Source organism: Takifugu flavidus, chromosome 11, assembly GCF_003711565.1.
Source record: "Takifugu flavidus isolate HTHZ2018 chromosome 11, ASM371156v2, whole genome shotgun sequence".
Lineage (NCBI taxonomy): Eukaryota > Metazoa > Chordata > Actinopteri > Tetraodontiformes > Tetraodontidae > Takifugu > Takifugu flavidus.
The window spans coordinates 2,580,093-2,600,966 of record NC_079530.1 but is presented as its reverse complement, the minus strand read 5'-3'; the positions used below and the strand labels follow the sequence as shown (position 1 = coordinate 2,600,966).

General features: G+C 45.1%; 3 protein-coding genes across 4 annotated transcripts; 2 read left to right on the top strand and 1 right to left on the bottom strand.

Moving 5' to 3' along the window:
* The first annotated feature begins 622 nt into the window (after positions 1 to 622).
* On the top strand, positions 623 to 6,036 carry csgalnact2 (chondroitin sulfate N-acetylgalactosaminyltransferase 2). The gene is made up of 8 exons (XM_057047653.1): positions 623 to 757; positions 2,240 to 3,058; positions 3,119 to 3,335; positions 3,425 to 3,526; positions 3,610 to 3,788; positions 3,868 to 3,962; positions 4,135 to 4,216; positions 4,287 to 6,036. The coding sequence occupies exons 2-8, from the start codon at positions 2,407 to 2,409 to the stop codon at positions 4,577 to 4,579; spliced, it is 1,620 nt and encodes a 539-aa protein (XP_056903633.1). The 5' UTR covers positions 623 to 757; positions 2,240 to 2,406; the 3' UTR covers positions 4,580 to 6,036.
* Positions 5,336 to 13,625, bottom strand: sec23ip (SEC23 interacting protein). 2 transcript variants are annotated; one of them, XM_057047646.1, is made up of 18 exons: positions 13,326 to 13,625; positions 12,258 to 12,775; positions 11,002 to 11,209; positions 10,729 to 10,922; positions 10,538 to 10,627; positions 10,335 to 10,455; positions 10,152 to 10,241; positions 9,930 to 10,071; positions 9,454 to 9,662; positions 9,280 to 9,377; positions 9,030 to 9,197; positions 8,814 to 8,909; positions 8,555 to 8,731; positions 8,327 to 8,482; positions 7,867 to 7,969; positions 7,357 to 7,539; positions 7,114 to 7,276; positions 5,336 to 6,415 (listed from the first exon to the last, which is right to left on the bottom strand). In XM_057047646.1, the coding sequence occupies exons 1-18, from the start codon at positions 13,456 to 13,458 to the stop codon at positions 6,334 to 6,336; spliced, it is 2,931 nt and encodes a 976-aa protein (XP_056903626.1). In that variant the 5' UTR covers positions 13,459 to 13,625; the 3' UTR covers positions 5,336 to 6,333. The 2 variants fall into 2 exon arrangements, with proteins under 2 accessions (XP_056903626.1, XP_056903627.1); XM_057047647.1 differs by having other exon boundaries at positions 12,264 to 12,775.
* Positions 13,626 to 13,930: 305 nt separating this feature from the next.
* On the top strand, positions 13,931 to 20,820 carry mcmbp (minichromosome maintenance complex binding protein). The gene is made up of 16 exons (XM_057047651.1): positions 13,931 to 14,123; positions 14,874 to 14,962; positions 15,064 to 15,204; positions 15,293 to 15,334; positions 15,410 to 15,500; positions 15,737 to 15,874; positions 16,083 to 16,228; positions 16,357 to 16,454; positions 17,451 to 17,623; positions 17,957 to 18,080; positions 18,543 to 18,660; positions 18,741 to 18,906; positions 19,021 to 19,154; positions 19,832 to 19,999; positions 20,236 to 20,324; positions 20,418 to 20,820. The coding sequence occupies exons 1-16, from the start codon at positions 14,066 to 14,068 to the stop codon at positions 20,542 to 20,544; spliced, it is 1,902 nt and encodes a 633-aa protein (XP_056903631.1). The 5' UTR covers positions 13,931 to 14,065; the 3' UTR covers positions 20,545 to 20,820.
* Positions 20,821 to 20,874: the final 54 nt, after the last annotated feature.

Sequence of the window (20,874 nt, the reverse complement as noted above, 5' to 3'; positions counted from 1 at the left end):
CTCACTGCCTTGTTCCATGAACAAATGTCTCAGTGCTCTATGATCTTCAAGCTTTCTCAATCAGAATTCATCACGGTGACTATAAATAGAAGCAGCGATAATAGATCCCGTGTTTGAAGACTAAACAAGTAATCTGACAAGTTGTCCGGTATTGTATCATTAGACACATGACAGCCCGGTTTTCCTAAATCAGGGTTCAAAATGCTTTATTTGAACACAAGAAATTGCTTCAAACTGAACCTTTGCTGCATATGATGAACAGCAAAAATACTTAAAATACATATGAAATAAAAAAGGATTTCCATTATTACTTTCTTTGTCTTCTTAACCGCTTTTTCACTTTTGGTGGCACAGGGAGGGTGCACATGTGGCGAAGGAAGGGTACACCCCTGGATGGGCTGCCAGCCTTGCTCAAGGGTCCCTCGGCAGTGCTCTGAAGGTGTTCTGGCAACACCTTCCATGTTTTTGTCCACACCGGGGCTTGAACAGAGAATGCTGCTTCTCAGCTAGATTATTATTATTATCATTATTATAAATATAATAATAATAATTATTATTATTATAACGCCATCGTGTTTAGTGACGACACGAGGTAGCGGAGCTCTGATTGGCTGTTGGGTGACCGGAAGTAAACTAAGACCCACTCATCTTTTCTGTGCTCCGTGGCAGTTTCTAACACAAGCTGCCTCCAGCGTTTGGGAAGACGCTAAATGTTGCGGTCGTCAACACCGGCAAAAATGGAAAAACGCGGGATTAGGTAGGTACTAATTTCTTTTCTGTTATAAGCGTTTCGCCGTTTTTCTAACAGCCGTAATATAACCTCGACGTGGTTCGAAGCGCCCAGCACCGTTAAGCTAGCCCCAGAACCTCGTCTGTTTCCGGTTTTGGCATCGAGAGTAAAAGTTTGTGTGAAATTAAGTGCAAATTAAAGGTGAAATTAAAGGTCTGGAACCTCCGTTATTCTGAAATATATCAAAAGACTGCGAGTAATAACACGGTCCGTCTGCAAGAAAGTTTGGGTTCTCCAGTTATGTAATGAATCGGAAAAGTACCCAAAGCAGGAAGCTGAAAAGCAGCTGTGAAATTCAGTTGGACTTAAATCAGTAGCAGACCAGGTTTTATTTGATCGTCCCTCAGCTATAAAAGTTTAAAAAGGCTCTGGTGGATCAGTGTTAATGTGGTTTCATCACCACTTGATCCTCTGCAAGCTTACGGTGAACTGATTCTTACATAAATGTAGTTTGTAACAAACTAATGATAAAATAGGGTCAGAAAACAGTGTTGAAAGGACACTTGGTTTCTTTTTTCTGGTCCTGATCCAACAAATTTGAATGTTGAATGTTTCCTTTTGCCCAAAGCCCAATTTGATTTACTATTACACAATTGCATTCAAGAGTTTAGTTGAAAACAAATGACCTGTCCTTGTGACATAAATGAAAGAATCAAATTATATTCAAACCGCAAAATACTATTCTGTAATAAATTCCCCAGTAAATTCTTTCCAGCTGGCTGAGACGGCTCCCCGCTGGTTTGTAGGCTAGTTGCCCTGAATCAAATTGAAACCAGCACAGACAGATTAAAGAAGTGTCAGAAGAGAAAAAACAACTGGAGTTTGTCAGCTGAGAGCCCAGAGAACGTTTTTATCACTGTGCGGCCTTCAAAAACAACCTATTTTTGGTCAAATATGGCAATAATAGTGGAATCTTTTCTGCTCTTTTTGAAACTTAATACGAATGGCACCAATATTAAATACATTATAATACCAATGCATTTTTGTATTTCAAAATGTTTAGTTACCAAAAACTAATGCCAAAATAGAAATTTCTGTTGTCGTTTAACAATTATTGCCCGTCTTATCTTTAGCTTACCTTTATTTTGAAACGCATCATTAAACCGGAAGTTGGTCCTTACACTTTTCCGATACTTTTACTGTGTCGAGTTAGCTGAGCGCTAACAGCCGTGTGCTAGCTCTTCAGGTGAATCTAACTCACTCTTTCTTCGGGTTCAAATGAATTACTGCAAATAAAACATTTTCCAAGACTTTGGGGAGCAACTATTTAAATTAAAGAACTTGTCACTATGTAATTTAATGCAAAGCTCACCAATGGTAACACAATGTTGTATTATTGTTATTGTCTCATAATGTGAACAACCCAAAGCCAGAAGGTTCAATATGTCACAATCATTAATGTTTTCCAGTATGGTAAAAGATGACACGAATATCTGTGGTTATTTGTAGATGACCGTTGCATGGACTGGAAGGGTGGAACTCGGAAATAAGACTGTAAAATGACATTTAAAAAAATCCCAAACTTACAAACTCACGTGTAGAAACACGTTAAAATAATGTGATAGAAGAGGTGAAGGGAATGCAGACTTGTCAGCTATAGCTTGTATGAGGCCGTGATGCCCAGACGGGGACTGCTGCTTCAGGGACGGGTCCGATGGCTCTTCCTCGGTCTCTTCCTGCTGCTGGTGCTGCTGCTGTTCGCTTACCTACTGGAGTGCACGCCGCCCGCAGACATCGGTCTGGTCCTGCCTGGCCTGGCAGGGGAGAACAATGGGAAGGAGTACTACCAGGCTCTGCTGCAAGAACAAGAGGAACGCCATTTAAATCGCGCCGCTAGCCTCAAGCGGCAGATTGCCCAGCTCAAGCAGGAGTTGCAGGAAATGAGTGACAAATTAAAGCTCCTCCAGGACAAGAAAGAGCTCCCTGGGGTGCAGGGCCTCGCTGAGACTAAAGACCAAGAGCCAGGAGACCTGCTGGATTACCTGCACTCTCAGATCGACAAGGCCGAAGTCAACACGGGGGCGCGCTTCCCCAGTGAATATGCCCTGATCCCCTTTGAGAGTTTCACCTCATCTAAGGTGTACCAGCTGGAGATGGGGCTGACGCGACACCCGGAGGAGAAACCCGTCCGCAAAGACCGCAGGGATGAGTTGGTGGAGGTAGTCGAGGCAGCGCTGGACATCATCAACAATCCTGATGAGGAGGACGGTGTGGAGGAAGATGTGCCGATGCAGAGACAAACCTATACTGAGGTTCACTTTAATGAAGGTAAGGAGATTGTTGCAAGGCCTGTACACGCGTCATTCTTATTGCAGTCTTCCTCTTTAGGACTGTACAGGACCGAGCGAGACAAAGGGACGCTCTATGAACTCTTCTTCGCCAAAGAGGAGTCCAGCAGCTTCCGCCACGTCACCCTCTTCAGGCCTTTCGGCCCTTTAATGAAAGTCAGGAGCACATCTGTGGAAACGTCTGGGATGATCATCAACATCATCGTTCCTCTCTCAGGCCGAGTGGAAACATTTTCACAGTTCTTACACAACTTCAGGTGGGAATGAAGCAGCATCCGTTGCCACGGAGAACATAACACAGCACGTCATGTTGCGTAATAACCGCCGCTGTGCTTGTGTGCTCTAGGGAGGTCTGCATACTGCAGGACAGGCGAGTGCATCTCACAGTGGTTTACTTTGGACAGGACGGTCTGCAGGAAGTCAAGTCATCCTTGGAAAAAGTCTCACGGTCTGTTTTTGCTATATAAAGATGTCTGCCTTGAACGTGCCAGCTTTGCAGGTAACATCAATTTCAAACATCCACCTGTGCAGAGAGGAGAGTTTCTCTAACTACACCCTGATCCCAGTGGATGAGGAGTTTTCCAGAGGTCGGGGTCTGGATATCGGAGCACACGCCTGGAAAAGAGGCGACGTCTTGATGTTTTTCTGTGACGTTGATATCCATTTCACTCTGGAGTTCCTCAACACCTGCCGCCTCCATGCCGCTCCCAGTGAGTTTTTACCAGCACCGGTCATTGTAGTTACAGCCCTTTGCCCATCTTTATTTGTACCCAACCTATTACTTTGCAGATAAAAGAGTCTTCTATCCGGTGGTGTTCAGTTTGTATAATCCTGCTATCGTCTATGGAAATCTGGAGCTGGCTCCGCCCATCGAACTCCAGCTGGTAATAGTTCCGCACAGCTTCCAAGTAATGACAAAAAAACGTCTCAATCTTAAAAGCTGAGCTCCTACATGTAACCGTTGGCACTAAAGTTACTGTTCAGACGTGTTTAACTACAGATAAAAAGAAGTCAATTCTCTTAGCCTTGAAAGGTTGTTTTTTTTTTTCCACATAGATTCACAAAAAAGATGCTGGCTTCTGGAGAGATTTTGGCTTCGGGATGACTTGTCAGTATCGCTCAGATTTCCTGAATATCGGTAAGCGGCTACACCGTCGGTCACTTTAACGTTGAAGGCCCTGGACGCTCAGCCATTCTCCCACCCGCAGGTGGGTTCGATCTAGAAGTCAAAGGCTGGGGCGTGGAAGACGTCCACCTCTACAGGAAGTACCTGCGCAGCGACATGATCGTGATCCGCACGCCCGTGTCCAGCCTTTTCCACCTGTGGCACGAGAAACAGTGCGCGGATGAGCTGACGCCAGAACAGTACCGCATGTGCATCCAGTCCAAAGCCATGAACGAAGCCTCCCACTCTCACCTGGGCATGCTGGTGTTCCGCGAGGAGATCGAGACTCACCTCCGCAAGCAGGCCTTCAAGACTCAGAGCAAGCAGGAGGACTGAGCGAGCCTGCGCCCCCCGTCGCCATCCCAACATTGACTAATGTGAGGTTCTGCCAATATAACCGCACTACAGCACGAGCACGTTTACACAGACCCTTCTGCATTTTACCGCACAGCTGTAGACGAATGAATGTACACAATCAATGTGAATCTTCACGAAATGGTACAATGCAACCGCAGCAGCAGTAGTGGGAGGGAAGTAGCGCTTCTCTGGGCTTTGCGTCGATTAGCAAGGTTTTAATTACAGTCCTCATCTCGTAAAGCCATCTGAACTGCTCCCGGCACATCTGGCTCCTTTAATTTTCTCTGTTTACCTGCCTGTGACAGCTGGATCAGCCAGTATGTGTCGCAAGATTTATGCATTCCAAACAATAAGGTGCACAATTAGTTTTCTGCTGATGTAAACTTACGAGCAAATAGAGATTATCTCATATTCCAAAGCGCTGGTAAGATGTTTTTAGTTAAAATTGCATTTTTTGGGCCTTACTGAGCCTCTGGTGCTTGAACAAGCTGCAAACTGGAAGGTGGTCTGTATCTATGGGGGTCTTATTTACATGAAATCGGTTAAAAAACTTATTTGATTTGCAGAGTGCAGCAACGGCGTGTTATTATTCCCTAACAGACCCAGAATTCCACCTCCAGCTACTGGAGGTAACTAACAAGTCTACAGAAGCACAGGCAGCTTCATGTAGAGCTGCCTGTGTTTTAACATCCACCGCAAAGTAGAGAATATGAGCAGCGACAGAAGGGTAACGAGTCCAGCTGTACAACTATTTATTCACTGGCAAATAAAGAAAAAATGTTTGCACTTTGTTGAAATGAAAGTAAAAAGTTTTACAATGCAAGAGGCTGTTGGCAAGGTAAGAAATCAACTAACATTAGTCCTGTCGGTCTTTTGGCAAGTGTATACCTGCGCTCTAGTTAAAAGGGAACCTTTTTTATGTTACTCTTATAGACCCAGGAACAGAAATGCACCTATAGCATGAACTGGATGCTGTAGGTGTGTGTGTGTGTGTGTGGCAGTATTATTGTTTATGGTACAGATTTGAGCTTTTCTGCCCAGTCAGAATCACTCGCAGCCCATTGATTTCTTATACTGGACAGAGATTGAATGTTCTGTAAATATCCCTCGATTCTGAGTTTAATACTTCTGTCTGTGCCTACGTACTAAAACTGTAACGTGGAAGTCAGCAGTTTTTTGTTCCGTCTCACGCGGAGAGGATGTTTTAGCTGACGGAGGTTATTTATGCAGCGAAAGCAAGAAGCGCTTCATGTTTCTTACGTCTCATCCTGTACTGTGATTACGTTACATCCTTGTTTTTGTAGATAGTTTTAAACTCCCTCCAGCCTGAGGGACAGACGTTACACTCGGCACTACACACGTCAATCAGAACCTGTACAAGGAAATGATTTATTTTCAATCTTTGGCTATAAAATAAAAGGTACAGAAGGACTCAACCTGCTGTGAGGTCGTTCCTGCTGTTAGCATCCGACTTGATAAATATGTTCAGTAGACGTGAGCCGCTCTATAATTTATCCTTTAAAAACGGAATATCAAATAGTCTCCGAGCGTGCGTAAATCTACAATCTCACATGTATGTCTCTTAATTTAAGACAAATGGCATAATACAATCGTATTATTCATCTGCGCTCAATAACCTACATAAAGTCATTTTAAAAATTATTCAAAATCCCAAAGTGACATGAAATGAAGGAAACCATTTTGGACTTTTGTTCACGCCGGCCACTTCAGCATCAGTGAGCAATCTGCTCCGGGTGGATCTCCCTGGATCTGTAGATCTCTTTGAGAAGCAGCAGAGCGGTGTCTTCAGATTCCCTGAAACACAAGAACAGAAAACTGTGCTCAGGAAACGGCTCGCTCGTGTAAATATTTAGGTTCGAGAGGCTCAGTTTTAGAAGCGGTTCTTGTCTGCTTTGATTCAGAACCTCCCAGAACCATCTAGTGTCATCAAAAGGATCAGAAAAGCCACGTTTGATGTCTGTTGTTCTGCCTGAAAACCACCGTTGAGCCTTCAGACAGTAAAACTGGCCTTTACGGCTGCAGCATATTTAGAGGAACTTTTTGTAGACATGCTGGGTTCAACCTGGACATGCACTTTACTGACAAATTAAATGTTAAATCTAGTCTTTTTTATATATTTATTCATCCTCTTTCCTGTTGAGATCCTGCTATATAAAAACGCACATGAAAATGACATCATCGACCGCGGTGTTTTATTTTGAAAATTGTCCGAATTTCTTAATTTTTAGGGATTGAAATGATCCCTGCATTGATGTGAATGGTACAATCAGTTAGAACGGGCCCTGAAAAGAAACTGGCTTTGCTTCCCGGCTTTTTGCACCACCTCTGGTCCCCTGTGAAGCCGGGGTGAGGGTTCATGAGGTTCACCCTCTCCCTGCGTCTGTCATTGTCTCGGACAACCGAAAACAGGATCTTATTACAAGCTACGAACAAAAATCCAGCTGTTGACATCTGCCAAATGTTGTAAGGAGCCGTGACAAAAGCGACAGTACCAGTAGCAGAGGTGACTCTGGAGGGCAAACAGGTACTCGTTGAAACTCTCAATGGGCTTCTCCTGCAGGACGTAGTCGATGCGATTTCCTCCGTTCAGCATTCCAATCTTCACTTGAGGCTCCTCCTCCTTTTGTAGCTCAGGGGTTTCTGGGATTTTGTGTTCTGTGGGAGCAAAACGACCACTTAGACACAAAGGAGGCTTATGTGATGGCGGCTATGGTCGGGCCTGCAGAGACGCTCACCCTCCTGCGCCTGCTTCTCCTGCTCTTCGATCTGATTGGCTACAATCGCCAGCTCGGCCTGGAGCTGTGCAGACGCTGTGTGCGCCCGGGCAAAGTCGTTCAGCGTCTGCCAGGCGCTCTTAAGCGAGCTGATAAAACCTTGCTTCAGGTCTGTGCCCATCCTAGTGAGACTCTCCTTCAGCTCTGCAAAACACAGAACACGTCACCTAAAATAACTTCTGCTATTCCAACAGTCATGTGTCTGTATGAATGTCCTTACTGTCCTGCTTATTTTGCTCATAATTCATGCAGATAAAATGTGAAAACACATGAGCATGTTCTCTGGGTTTAAAATAGAATTTTGTTGACATTTTACTGCACTTCAACAGACAAGTTCCTGTTTAGCTACAGGAAGTTCACTAAAACCACTGAAGTCAGTTTGGGTCTGAAGTGGCAACACAGTCTGAGCTGATGAGACAAAAATTAAAAAAAAAACACTGTGGTGTTGTGCAAGAGTCGTTAGTGCCGTACCGAGATGAAGCCTCTTCCTTCCTTTGTGGTGTGGAATTAAAACCGGCTTCAGGTCCAAGTCTGGTAATATTAAGGGCTCAATCCGGTACGCCACAGGGTCCAGCTGGAACAACAGGAGACACACTGGATTATAACCCTCCTGTCCCTCAGTGACAGGACAGCAGGAGACAGATCTGCATGCCGTTCCAGTACACGAGACTCAACACGAGCAGTATGGCTAACTTTAAACCAATAACCGACCCGGGTCATTTCCAGGTCTCATCGTGTTCCCTAATAGCCCTGATTTGTTGGAGGTGTAATTGCTATGTTGTGTCATGTGACTAACTTCAAGGAATGCAGGTAAGGTGACCTAAATGTTCCACACAGGACAACAACAGTTTACGCTCCACATGATGACAGGAGTTCTGTCCATCTAACAGGAAGAGATTTGGGAGATAAACAGGCTGGAAGAGCTGCATACCGGATGGTATATGTTGAAGAATCCCCTGCACGTGGGCAGCTGGTAGCTCTCTTCGATCTTTTCGACACCTCGGACCGTCAGGAACATGCCGATCGGAGAGCCGAGGGCGAAGAAATTCACCGGCTCAAAGTCCAGAGAGTGGTAGACAACCGACACCTGAGGAACAAACCAGTTTTTTGTGGTTTCTAAAAACACACAAAGAAAAATCAAAAAGCCCATCACACGTACCTGTCCGGTGCCAACCGCAAAGTAGTCGTAGTTGACGTGGATGGAGGAGACGGCGTTCCCCACTGGGAGCTTGTTTGCTGGAGATTCAGGAGCAGCTTGAGCAAGAGGTGGAGGCGCTGCCGCCTGACTGGCTTCTTTAACCTCTGCTTTCTTCTCCTGCGCTGCCTGACGGGCAGCCTGGGCAGAGCAGATCAACACGAGTCCTCAGTAACCATGGCCACGTTCTTGAAAGACAGAGGTATCCGAGAGACGCCCCTACCTGCTTATTCACTCTCTCTTTCACGAACTTGGCGATCTTTTTCCTGGGACCCAGTGGGATTCCCATCTCCTTCAGATCCTCAATTGTGCACAGAAGCTGGAAAGTGGGACACAAAGACCAAAGTGAAGAAGCTGCCACAAAAATAGGATGTGGAAAAATAACATTGGCGCCTTTGCAGATATAGAGGCGTGAAACAATAAAGCCTGTTATTCTTACAAAAGATTCTATGTCAATTTTTTCATTGTCAAACGTGCTCTTGTACTCCGACAAGCCCAGATGTTCCAGCACAGATGAAAGGTCCTCAAAGTCCTCCCCATCTTCTTTGGGTTGCTCGTCCACAGCTGGAGTGCAGGCCTGAGTATCCTGCGGAGTCCAGGCTGCCGTCTGCAGCAGCAGGGAGAAACAACAGTTCAGTCGTGTGACATAACAGCAAGTGTTTGCGTTTATTTACTTCATATAACGAGACCTGTTTGTTGTCCCCGTTAACCGTCGGTATGGGCGGCGCAGGTGCCTCCTGGAAGCCGTTTTTCTGATTTGACAACAGGTCAAAGAGGATGAGAGAACCTGAAAACATTTTTAAAAAGGGATTAGACGCCCTGCAGACGACAAGTAAGTGGCGTATAATGGCCACATGTCTTACCCAGGCTATGCCCACACACTGAAACGCCTCCTCTGTAATCTGGGTTCCTCTTCATGAACAGAGCATAAAGTCTGTTAATCTCCTGGGCAACTGTGTCCATGATGGTCTGACAGTAAGTGGGACTGTTGTAGAAGAGGACATCTAACAGAGTCTCATTAGTAAAGTGACGTAAACGTCCAGTACTGGGCAAGGTGATCTTCTTTATCCTCCTACAAATTAAAGGAAAAAATATTTAGGTATTCATTAGCTTTATTTATGTTACTGATTTAACATTAACAGTATGTAACAGAAACAAGTCAATGTCATGATACTACACTGGTGATAGAAGACTTTATATATATGATCAGTATGATGTGGTAACAGTGGAAACGGGCAAAAACTCAACTTATCTGAAATTGGCGTGCTCTAAAGGGTAATTTTTGTGCACCACTAAAAGCGCCATCCTGACCAACAGCGAGCTTGGAGCTGCCCTTTACCTGTCCACTCCGGTGGCATCTCCATGGAGCGCCGTGTGCCACTGGACAGGCAGGAACTCCACCCGGCTGATGCCGTGCTCGTCCACAGCTTTCTTATAGTGACTGTGCAGCAGCTTGAGCGACACGCTGCGGAAGTCGTCCACTGAAAGCAAGAGGGCGTTTAGGATCCGCGACTTGTGTAGCTTGACGCGCCAGCGACACAACGCACGCGCGGGTACTCACCACACTCCACCATGCTCCTAAACCGCAGGTCACACACTGGACCAATTCCATGAACCATGAACACGAGATGGTCCACTGTGGCTAGCTCACCTGGCAAAGTAGCAAAATTATTATCTACAGTAAAAAGACAGTAGAAAATGCCAGGAGGATTTTCCTGCTTTTTCTCGGAACCAGTGAACTCACCATCGGGTATGTCATCGTGGTCATCGTCAATCCCTCTCTTCACCACTCTGGGCCTGGTCTGTCCATCTTGAGTTGTGCCCCACTCATCTGGCATCGAGGAGGGCTGGAACTGCACAATCACCTACAGGAACAACAGAAAACACCAACTTCAGCTGGCGTTATCATCGGCACAACACCGTCCCCTCATCAAGAATCAACTTCACCTTTGGATTGTGCATGACAATAGTCTCCCCTGAGGGGAACTCCAGTCTACGGTGCCACTGGTTGGTAGAAACAGCTTTCTTGTACTCCGCCTGAAGTTAAATACACCAGAGTAAACAATAACAGTATTTACAATAAATGACCCATAACTGGAGTTTTGATTACAATCACTTCAAGTCACATTGTGACAAACCTCCAGCTTGTCGCTAAACTCCTCAGAATAAGGGACAAACCGACTGTCCGCATCCCCTTTGTAGAACCAAGAGCAGCGCCGGACCTCTGCCGGTTCCTCCTCCCAGTACACAGCAGTCCGCACGCGGTCGTAGAGCTGCACGTCATAACGGCCGCCATCGGTGCGGATGATCACATTTTCAGGGTCTGGCTGAACTGGGAGAAGAGAAACAACTAAAATGTTGAAGCGAGTCGACGCGTCACTGACCGAAACGTCGGCGGCGTGGAAACATACCTGAATTATAGGTCTCCTCAAGCTGGAGGGAGTCAATGATACTGAAAGGAAGCCATACGCTCTTTGATTCCACTTGCTTGCAGAAGAACCAGTGAGGGTGAACGGGCTCGTAGATATTGTACGTGTACGTCATCGGCGGACCTGCAGGCACCACTGCACCGCTGGTGCTGGCTGGGGGGGGAGGGGCTTGAAACTGCGTGAGAGGAGGCTGGGCAGACAAATACAACAGTAAGGCTGTGTCCGAAACCACCCCCTATACCCTACATAGTGCACTCAATCGTGTGGACGCCATTTTGAAATAGTGTCCGAATTCTTAGTGAGCATCGCGAGTGCACTCAATGTATCCCACAATGCACTGCAAAAAGTAGTGTACAACCGATGCACCCGAACTCGGTAATATATCCCATCAGCCTTTACGGTATCACGTGATAATCTGTCAATGGCGGGTAAACGAGCAGACATGACGTACAAATGTATGTAATATTATGTTATTATTATATACTATTTGTTTCACATATCTTTTAAATCTGTTACAGAAACTGGTAGATAAAATGTAAAAAAGAATATATTAAATTGTATAGTTGTATTGTTGTATTTGTAATATTAAATTGTTTAAATCAAGTTAACTTCCATCAAAGATTGCTTTCTTCGCATCATATGGTTGATAACAAATGCTTTATTCAAAGTTTAAATTTAATTGATACAGTTTTTGATTTTGAAATGAAAACTATTTACATAAACACACACACACATAAAGAAATTGCATTTATCCTATTGGGATTTTTTAATAACTATTTACAAAAATGGAACACAAAATTTTTCAAATTAAGAGGAACCAGCTAGGTTCAACAGACATCATGCTCCAAAACGCTGGATTATGAAGACCAGTCCTAAATGTATATATATATTTGAGAATGTACCATCATGTCATGGCGCGAAAATGTCACTAATTATTTGAGATAATAAGGAAGTGTTATGTTATTATTATTGACATTAATATTTCAATCTATTATTATTATATAAAGATAATAATAGGGTAAAATATTGCATTTTCAAAGAAACGACCGCTAAATGTGTTTGGGTATGTTTCGGATGGGTTAAAATAATTAAATGGACCTGGCCACTTTTCCTGGCGATGTAGTGAGTAGTGAATAGGGAACGAGTGTGTGGTTTCGGAAACAGCCTAAGACTTGCTTCATTCAAGTATGATAAAATCAAGTACCCCTGAAAGACATCCAACACCGAGCGCAGCTTACCAGTACCTTGGTGAAGGTGGGTCCTGACGGCGGGAAAGTCTGTGGCGGAGAGCTGAGAGCATAAGGGTTCTGTTGGGTTGTGTGTGTCGGTGGTAGGATCTCCGGGGCTGGAATATAAGGACTGGCTCTGCTGCTGGTGGGGGTGTGCCGATACGGGTTGAGACTCTGCGGCTGCATCTGTGGAGGTGGGGGGGTCGCGGTACAATGGGGAGGAGGAGTGTGGCGCCCCATCGGGCTCTGATACACCGCACCGCCAAACGGAGGAGGAGCCGAGTTCAACTGCGACACTTGAGGTGGCGGCAGAGGAGCCGTAGAGACACTGCCGGGAGCAGAAGCCTGGCTTGCGGTTGCTGAGGCCGTCGACAAGGTCGGTGGTGGGAATGGTGACTGGCCGATGGACGAAAACGGGTCACTGCTGGTAACTGGACTGGAGAAATAGTTGAATGTGGAAGTGGGCGGCCCGTTTGAGGAGACCTGACCCAGAAAACTGTCCTCTTCGCCCACATCAGTGGAATCATCTAACATTTCAAACGGAAACAGGACTTTCAATCAGACATTTGGAGAAAGTTGTTTTCCTTTGATAGACATTGTTCAACTTCAGTTAACCAGTTCCAGTTGTGCAGAATATGTACTATATATATGTGGTGGCAATGCAAGATTGCATGAAATAGTTACTTTATTATCAGTGCCCCTTTGGTCTTGAGGTAATGAGAGAAAAAAAAACCTCCTCAACTGGTAATAAAGTTTGTTTCATACGTGTCAATAATTTTACGGTATCAGTGAAAATGTTCATCCTAAGCTTACAACATGACTTGGAAGGATCTGAAGATGGGGCAAAGGACACATTTCCGCCTAGATCCTACATCCTTTTAACCCATCCTTGCTCGGAAACACCCGAGTCAAGTATTTAAATATCTTCTGCTGTCTCCTTTTATCACATCCGCTCGCACAAACCGTTTCTTTTCAAATAAATAACAGCTGATGCACAAGAATCCAGTCATCCGGCTAGCTTAGCCTGCTAAGAACAGTCAATGTTTCAATCTTTAAGGTTTCGTTTTTCCAGCTCACCTCCTGACAGCACAACCGGACCGGTGGCCTGACTCACTGGCATGAAAGGCAAGTTGAAATTGAATTCAGGAGCGCCGCTGAACAGTAAGTTAGCACTAGTATTGGGAACATTGTTGTTTTTTCTATCTGCCATTTTCCACCAGAATTTACACGTAACCACTACCGGAAAAATACTGCAGCGCACGCTCAGTTCCCCAAAAAGATTTTCTTTTCCGGTTCCCACGGATTTGCTATGATCTCTAAAGCATCAGCAGCTCATCTTCTTACGGCTAAACAGCGTCACATATTGTATATAGATCTGCGAAAACCACGCTCGCCGCTAGAAGGAACAGCACTTCTTCGGTCATTGAAAAGTAAAACTAAAAAAAAAAATCTCACTACATCCCCCTACCGGTCGTAGTCTGAAACGCACACCTTATGTCCTTTACAGATGTAATATAAAGTTAGTTCAGTTAAAACCTTTTTTTAAAATAAAAGACTCACATTTTCTCCAGCAGCCTCCAATTTTAAACGTTCCCACATTGATCTCAATAGAACAAATCAGTGAGACAGCCCCCGCCTCTTCCGGGCGGTCTCGGTAGACAAAAGAAACAAACCGGTCACTTCGAAGAGTGACGCAAATTTCCCGCCCTCGCTAGAGCGATTCTCTGTGTCAACGAAAGTTAACGAAATAGTGTCTCCAGAAAGACTTTGTTGTGGCATTCCTCTTAATATACCGCAGCGTTTCTCACCGCCCGACGATGTCTTCCGCGCACGACTGGATAAATAACCCCCTCGACATTGTTGACGGGATGTTTGGTGAGAGGCAAACCGGAACCTCACTGACAGCAATCGTTTGGTTAACTCGTGAATGTTACCAGTTAGCCGTTCGGCTAAGCGCTATGCTAACTACCATGCTCATCACATGTTAAACGTAAATTTTGTCCAAACTTTCCATAATCGCGTTGTAAAAGATGAGATGTGTTTTATCTAGTGTCGCCAGCGCTCACACTGTAAATGTTTTATTGGTAGCACGAAATGGGCTGGTTTTAAGCCCCAACATTAAAAATCAACATGTGGTATCCCAGCATCCTCAAAGCAGTTTAAGGTTTATTTGAAAAGAAATGTTTAATTTTTAAATATGCTCCAAACGCAGTCTTCATGCCCAAAACAGTGGTTAATTTTGAAGAATATTTAAGTGCCTTTTTCCTTTTAATATGAGATTATTCTTTGACATTTCTTCCAAAAAACCGCACCGGCAATCTCATCATTGTCATTTCAGGGTAAATTTAATGTGCAACTATGTGAGGAAGCACCTGTGAAACTAATTAGGTTTAAAATTGTATGGGTGCGAGTAAAGAGGAGAAACTATTTAAAAAAAAACCATTGCAGCACAATTGTGTTATTTCATGTATCATATGTAGGCATCTCTCAACTGGTCACACTTGAAAATATGGCGTTATAGATCCCATCATTTCTGCTCCATTTAAGAGCTGTACTGAAGTTTTCGGTGATCAGGAAGCTGCTTTTATATAAATCGCATTTGTGTGTTTTTATTGCTGTCTTTAGCTGCTGCCCAGACTGAATTAGCCTCCGGATGGGAGCTGAAAGTGGTGGAGTTTTTCAAAGATAAGCTGAAGGAGGATACGCTTGCTGCGGTAAAGTAGCTGTGTACATCCCTGGATTTGCCGTGGAGAAGAAAAACAGCTGGCAGAATGTGTTTGGCGCACAAATAACCGCCGTTGTTGCTTTGGTGAAGGTCCCGTCTTTGAACGACATCCCCCTGCACTATCTGAAGCCCAACAGCCTCGTGAAGTTCCGTTGTTTGATCCAAGACATGTTTGATCCAGAGTTCTACATGGGCACGTACGAGACCGTTGACCCGTCCACGAAGGCTAAAGTGAGCACACCTCCGCAGTAGTTGTAGTAGTTGTCCCTTTGTTTTAGCACAAAATTGTGGGTGAGGTTATCATCTTGTCTGTTCCCAGGTGTCGCGATGTGGGAGGTACAAAGATGTGACCGAATGCGGGGTGAGTCCAAAGCGTTCTTAATCTCGGTTCATAAGTGAAGCTTTTCCACATGTGTTGACGCCCGTTTGTCTCCAGGTGGATCTTAACTCCAGAAACACTGTGACTGCGGAGAGACAGACTTTCTACTGCGTCCCCATACCTGGAGAAAACACCTGGGTGAAAGAGATATCCTTTTCTTGTCTAGTTTATCTTCTTTAGCCTGTATGTTTTTGTTCAGCGTATATTTTATATTTGTCTACGTACGGAATATAATGTTTTAGTTTTGTGCTTCTGACTGGGGAAAATAAGGAGACCAGGTTTTATCTGTTGGAAATCCTCACGGACACCTTTTTGTTGTTTGGGTTTTGGTATCTATTTTCCATGGAGATGGTCTTTGCATGGTTTTCTTAATTCTGTCACACAGCTATGCCAGTTATAGCCAAGCCAGAGTGGTTCCTTCCACCTCATATGTGCCAACCAGACAGAAGCGCAGCTATGAGGAAGATGAGGATGACATGGATGACATGGACTATCAGCCCCAAAAACAGAGAGAACCTAATGGTAGCATACACCCAAATCATGCTAAGACTTTTTCTTATTGATTTGATTTCTACATGAACACCGACAACCATTTTTTAACAGCACAAATCCAAGAGCTCTTTATTACATCTACGAAATCCTGTTAATTTAATGTAAAACAGACATTCAGTCACGTTTGATGGTTGCAGTTGTTTTGGTGCTACAGCATGTGTCCCCTACATATATGCAGGTCCTCAGAATCCCACGGAGCAGCATGGAAACGGTGAGTGTAAGCGTCAGGAGACAGAGGCTCCTTCCAACCAGAAGACGTCCGCCTCCCACCTGGACCTCAACTTCCCTCTGCCTGGAGAGAAAGGTCCCTCCTGCCTCGTCAAGGTGCGTTACAGATCCTCTCTCAGCGCCCTGTTTGCCACCGTATCAGCAGTCAATTTAGCCGTGGGTGTTCAGAGCTGATGCATGTTACGTGCTGTTGCTGAGGCCGACAGAGGTGTGTTTGTGTGCAGGTGTACGACGACTGGGAAAGCTTCAAAGTGAATGACACGCTAGAGATGTACGGCATCCTCTCCGTCAGTCCGGCTCTCAGCGCTCTGGCCGATGAGAAGTAAGAACCGAGCAAAACGCTCTTGTTTGATCTGCACTGGCAGCAAAAAACATTTTAAACCTGGAAAAATGAGGATCTGCTCCGTTGAGAAAGCTTCCGTGAGGGAAGCGTGAGGCTTGTGAGCGAGGGTGCTGACTCGGGAGCAGCAGAGGAAGCGAGCGTCGCGGAGAAATGACCCAGCAAAACTGTCCATGATGCATCAGAGCTTTAAGATTTCAGCCACTCGGCTGAAGGTGCAGTCACTGTAATCATAATTTTTTTTTTTTACCAAACTTGCCAATCACATTAAGATCCATCAAAATAATACCTTAATATTTTCCTCACAATGCACACGCAGCTTCACTTCAAGGGTGGGTCCCAGGGTGATCTTTCCTTCTAGGCTAGACTGTGCAACATCTGGACCATCAAAGATCTGGAGCTGTGAACATAGTTTTCCACTGTTTAATGTATGTCCAGCAGGTGGCGATAATGAGACCACCGACCCGGTTAAACGCACCACCGAAGAAGGCCATTAAAAAATCTCAGCAATCCGCAGTTTTATGCCACTTGTAAGGTTGTGGCAGCTCTAGCAATCAAGTGAAAAAGAAATCTGCATTAAATTGATGTGGTATTATGCAGCATTGCTTGGTTCTACATTTAGTCTTATTTATTCTGAGTAATTATGTCCATGCAAAGATGTTTACTGTGAGTGTGTCTGCAGTAAACAGATTTTTGAGGTTGTACTAGATGTTCTTATAAGGCTGTTTCTGGGTATTTATTGAAATTATCTTTCCATCAGAATATTTATAGATCTGGATACCTTTTTCCCTAGAGACCTCAGCGGTCTTCAGGCAGTCCTTCAGTGGATTAATTTAGTTGTCATGGTGACATAGTGTAATGAAAAATCAATAAACTTTGTGACCAGGAAAATCCAGAAGTGCCCTGCCTGTCAGTAAAGGCCTCAGCTATTATTGCTTATTCATTTATTTTTAATTCACTGTTGCTGCGTCCACACAGAGATGTGTCCTCGTCCATGCTGGACCCCACAGAGTACATGGAGACAGCAGAAGAGCAGAGGGTGCACAGGCCGCCGGCCTCGCTTGTCCCTCGCCTCCATATGTTGTACGCTCGTCCGCTGCCGCACAACAACCCCCTGCTGCCCCTCACCACCCTGGAGGACAACAGTGCCTGTGAGGACTCTTTTAGTCCCCCATTCTGTGTGTGTATCGACTTATTACAGTGGTCATAATGGTCAACAGGCAAAAATAGTTTGTTGACACGTAACTTATTAGTAATTGTTGCTTCCTGTTATTTATATATTGCTGTTAATATATTTGGTCTTCACTCGCCCAAATCCAGCTTAAAGTTTTCACAGCGCATTTACGTTTGTGTTCCATCCCTGTGAAAATATAGAGGGTTTTATGTTGGCGTTGGTGCTTGATGTAATGCATCCTTAGCCGGCACTGAAAGGTTCATCTGGACTTGTTATTTATACTTTTTCCCACTTTGTTTTCTCTTTTCAGTTCTTTCATCAACCCTGGGTGACATGATGTGTGTCAGGTCGGAGCTGCTCGCATACTTCACTCACATCCTCCTGGGAGATGCTCTGGCGGCGGAGTACCTCATCCTTCATCTAATTTCTGATGTGTATGTTACCTTTACTCTTATTACCACCAGTGAGCTGCAGAAGGATGAGTAAGAAGTCCTCATACAGGTTTCCAGTCTTATTACACTCAACGACAAACTACAGCTGTGCTTTTATTAAAATCACTATTAAAGTGGTATTGTTGAGGGACTGTGTGCAAAGTGTGGTACTGGAGAAAAAAGGAAAACACATTCTATCACTTTAAACTTTTGACTTGCACATTTCTATAATTTTGTAAACATCTATAATCATGAAGTTGGCATAAACTGAGGGGCCGTATTTCGGTCTCCACTAATTTTTTATGCTGAAATACTTCATCTAAATGATTTTATTGGATTGTAATTGGCAGACAATCCCTCAGCTTCTCACTGATACTTGAGATCCGTTGCCTCTCAAGCTAAATAGTATTTGGCTTTGGTAGAACAGTGAAATACAGCGATCAGAATTGTCTTTTTGTCCCGTAGCTACAGCAGACGGGACGCTCTTCCACTGGGCAAGTTTACCTTGAACATCAGCGGTTGTCCTACGGTTGCCTCGTACACACAACGTTTCTACCAGATCATTCAGCAGCTGGTCCCTTCTGTCAGTTTGCACTTCAAAACATTGCTAATGGGCTAGTGTCTCTCTTTCATTCATTTAATCTTGCCTCAAATCCTCTGCAGTCATATTATTTGGCCATGAGCCTCCAGAACATGAATCAGATGCGGCTGATTCCGAAGAAGGACTATGTGGCCAACCGGCTGGTCAGTGGAGCCCTGCAGCTGGCCCGGAACACTTTGCTCTTCTTGGATGAGACCCAGCTGGAGCAGGGACAGCTGGACACGACAGGTGAGGCTTCTCGAAACTGCAGGACGGTAAACGGAACATTTGATGCGGCCTGCACATACCGCCGGCATGACCCTGACCAGGTGGCGTCTTCCTCTGTGCGTTTCTGTCACGTAGGTGTGCGCAACGTCACAGCGCTGGGGAACGTGATCTCCTGGCAAAAGGTGGACTATGACTTTAACTACCACCAGATGGAATTCCCCTGCAATATTAACGTGCTCATCACGTCGGAGGGACGCTCACTCCTGCCGGTGAGGACAAAGGTTAAAATGTGAAGTGGCAGGCCCGACTCGCCATCTACACCCGCACACCCGCCCCGGAACTGCCCGGGAGGGGTCACGTTTCCTGCCCCCGCAGCTGAGCCGACTGCTGTCGCTGGAGGTTGTCTCCAGCCAGCGTCGCTCTGCTATTGGTTGGCTGCCGCAAACCCTCTGACCACCGGCTTCTCGGCGCATTGCAAACAGCCGGAGGAATGCGCCGTGTGCTATTCCTGTGTATTGGTCTAATGGGTTGCCATGGCAGCACTTGTGTGCCACAGGAACAGTCTTGGGATTGGCTCACTCATCTTATTTTCAGTGAAGGCGGCGCTGTAAACAACCAGGGGCGATTAGAAGTCAGAGAATGTCTGTGTTTACACTGGACCACTGACTAGAGGCTTCAGGGTCTTCCACCCCCCGGTGTTCTGGCCAAACCTGTTGGAGAAACAAATCCAGTAGAGAGCAGTTTTTGCCCCCTGATAGTGTCCCTTGGTGCAGGTCCAGGGACACATAGTTTCATCCTGACTGAAGGTGTTTCCAGGGAGTACACACATTTGACACATGTCAGTTTGTTGACTTTGCTAATAAGCTTTTGTCTTTCCCCACCAAACCCGGCGGTGTTGCTCTCTTTAGCATTTCACTCTGATCATGTCATTTCTGTAACTCCACAGTCGGACTGCCAGATCCACCTTCAGTCTCAGGTCAGCCAGGCCCAAGTGGAGGAATATCTCAGCAGCATCCACGTCCATCCACAGGTCTCATCGCAGCTGAACAAGTTTCGGATCTACCTGAGCATGGCTCGCCAACTAGACTATAACATCTCTAATGAAATGACCAAGGTGAGGCTCACACCGTGAGATCATTATCCCGACAGGAAAAACACTGACATTGAAACGATATTTCGATTCCAATCTTCTCTTTAATCCCAAAATTTGGACTTTTTTATCTCAAAATAGGCAGTTTTAATAGTAGCAGGCTTAGTTGAAGGATTTCATGATTAAATATACTTAAATGATGCTTCTTTAATGTGCTCATTAAACCTGCGACTTCTGTCGGCTGCTTCTCACAACCGCAGTCAGTTGAAGATGACTTTGTAGATATGAGGAAGGACGACCCGGAGAGCGTATCTGCCGAGGACCTGCACAGGCTGCTGGTCGTAGCGAGGTGACCTTTTAGATTTTCACTGCGTTCTCCCCTGTAAATTCAGAGCTGCTGACTGTCCGAGGTTTTAAACGGCGTGTGTGCCTGTGTTGGCAGGTTGCTGTCTCTGAGCCTGGGACAGGCGTCTCTGTGCAGAGACACGTGGCTGAGAGCCAAACACATCGACGCGCTGAGGCGGAGCCGGACGGAGCGGCACAAGAGCGTCAACGGGAACGAGCCGTGACCAGAGACGCAAGAGACGGCTTGGTTCTTTTTGATAGAGGGAGGAAAAAGAAGTTTGTAATAAATGTGTTTTTCACGCTTAGGAAAGATTTTGTGTTTTGATAGTACTTTTTAATCCACGTTGCCTAACAAGAAAAACAAGTTGTAATTACTTTGTACAGTAACACCACAAAACGTCAAGTGTTGCCTCAGTTTGTTAGCGGGCTTGTTTTGCTGCTAACTAGAACGTTCAATATTTTCAAAATCAGGTTTGAATAAAGTTAATTTAATATGTGCACTATTATCATCATTCCCTAAATTAATATATGTATATATTTATTCACACACACAG

Coding starts and splice junctions, on each gene's coding strand:
- csgalnact2 (XM_057047653.1), top strand. CDS start 2,407: ATGCCCAGACGGGGACTGCTGCTTCAGGGACGGGTCCGATGGCTCTTC. Junction 3,963..4,134: donor CGCCCATCGAACTCCAGCTG/GTAATAGTTCCG, acceptor TTTTCCACATAG/ATTCACAAAAAAGATGCTGG. Junction 4,217..4,286: donor CTCAGATTTCCTGAATATCG/GTAAGCGGCTAC, acceptor TCCCACCCGCAG/GTGGGTTCGATCTAGAAGTC.
- sec23ip (XM_057047646.1), bottom strand. CDS start 13,458: ATGGCAGATAGAAAAAACAACAATGTTCCCAATACTAGTGCTAACTTA. Junction 8,483..8,554: donor TTGCGGTTGGCACCGGACAG/GTACGTGTGATG, acceptor TTTGTTCCTCAG/GTGTCGGTTGTCTACCACTC. Junction 7,970..8,326: donor TCTTCAACATATACCATCCG/GTATGCAGCTCT, acceptor CTGTTGTTCCAG/CTGGACCCTGTGGCGTACCG.
- mcmbp (XM_057047651.1), top strand. CDS start 14,066: ATGTCTTCCGCGCACGACTGGATAAATAACCCCCTCGACATTGTTGAC. Junction 18,081..18,542: donor CTTCATCTAATTTCTGATGT/GTATGTTACCTT, acceptor TTTGTCCCGTAG/CTACAGCAGACGGGACGCTC. Junction 18,907..19,020: donor GGGACAGCTGGACACGACAG/GTGAGGCTTCTC, acceptor TCTGTCACGTAG/GTGTGCGCAACGTCACAGCG.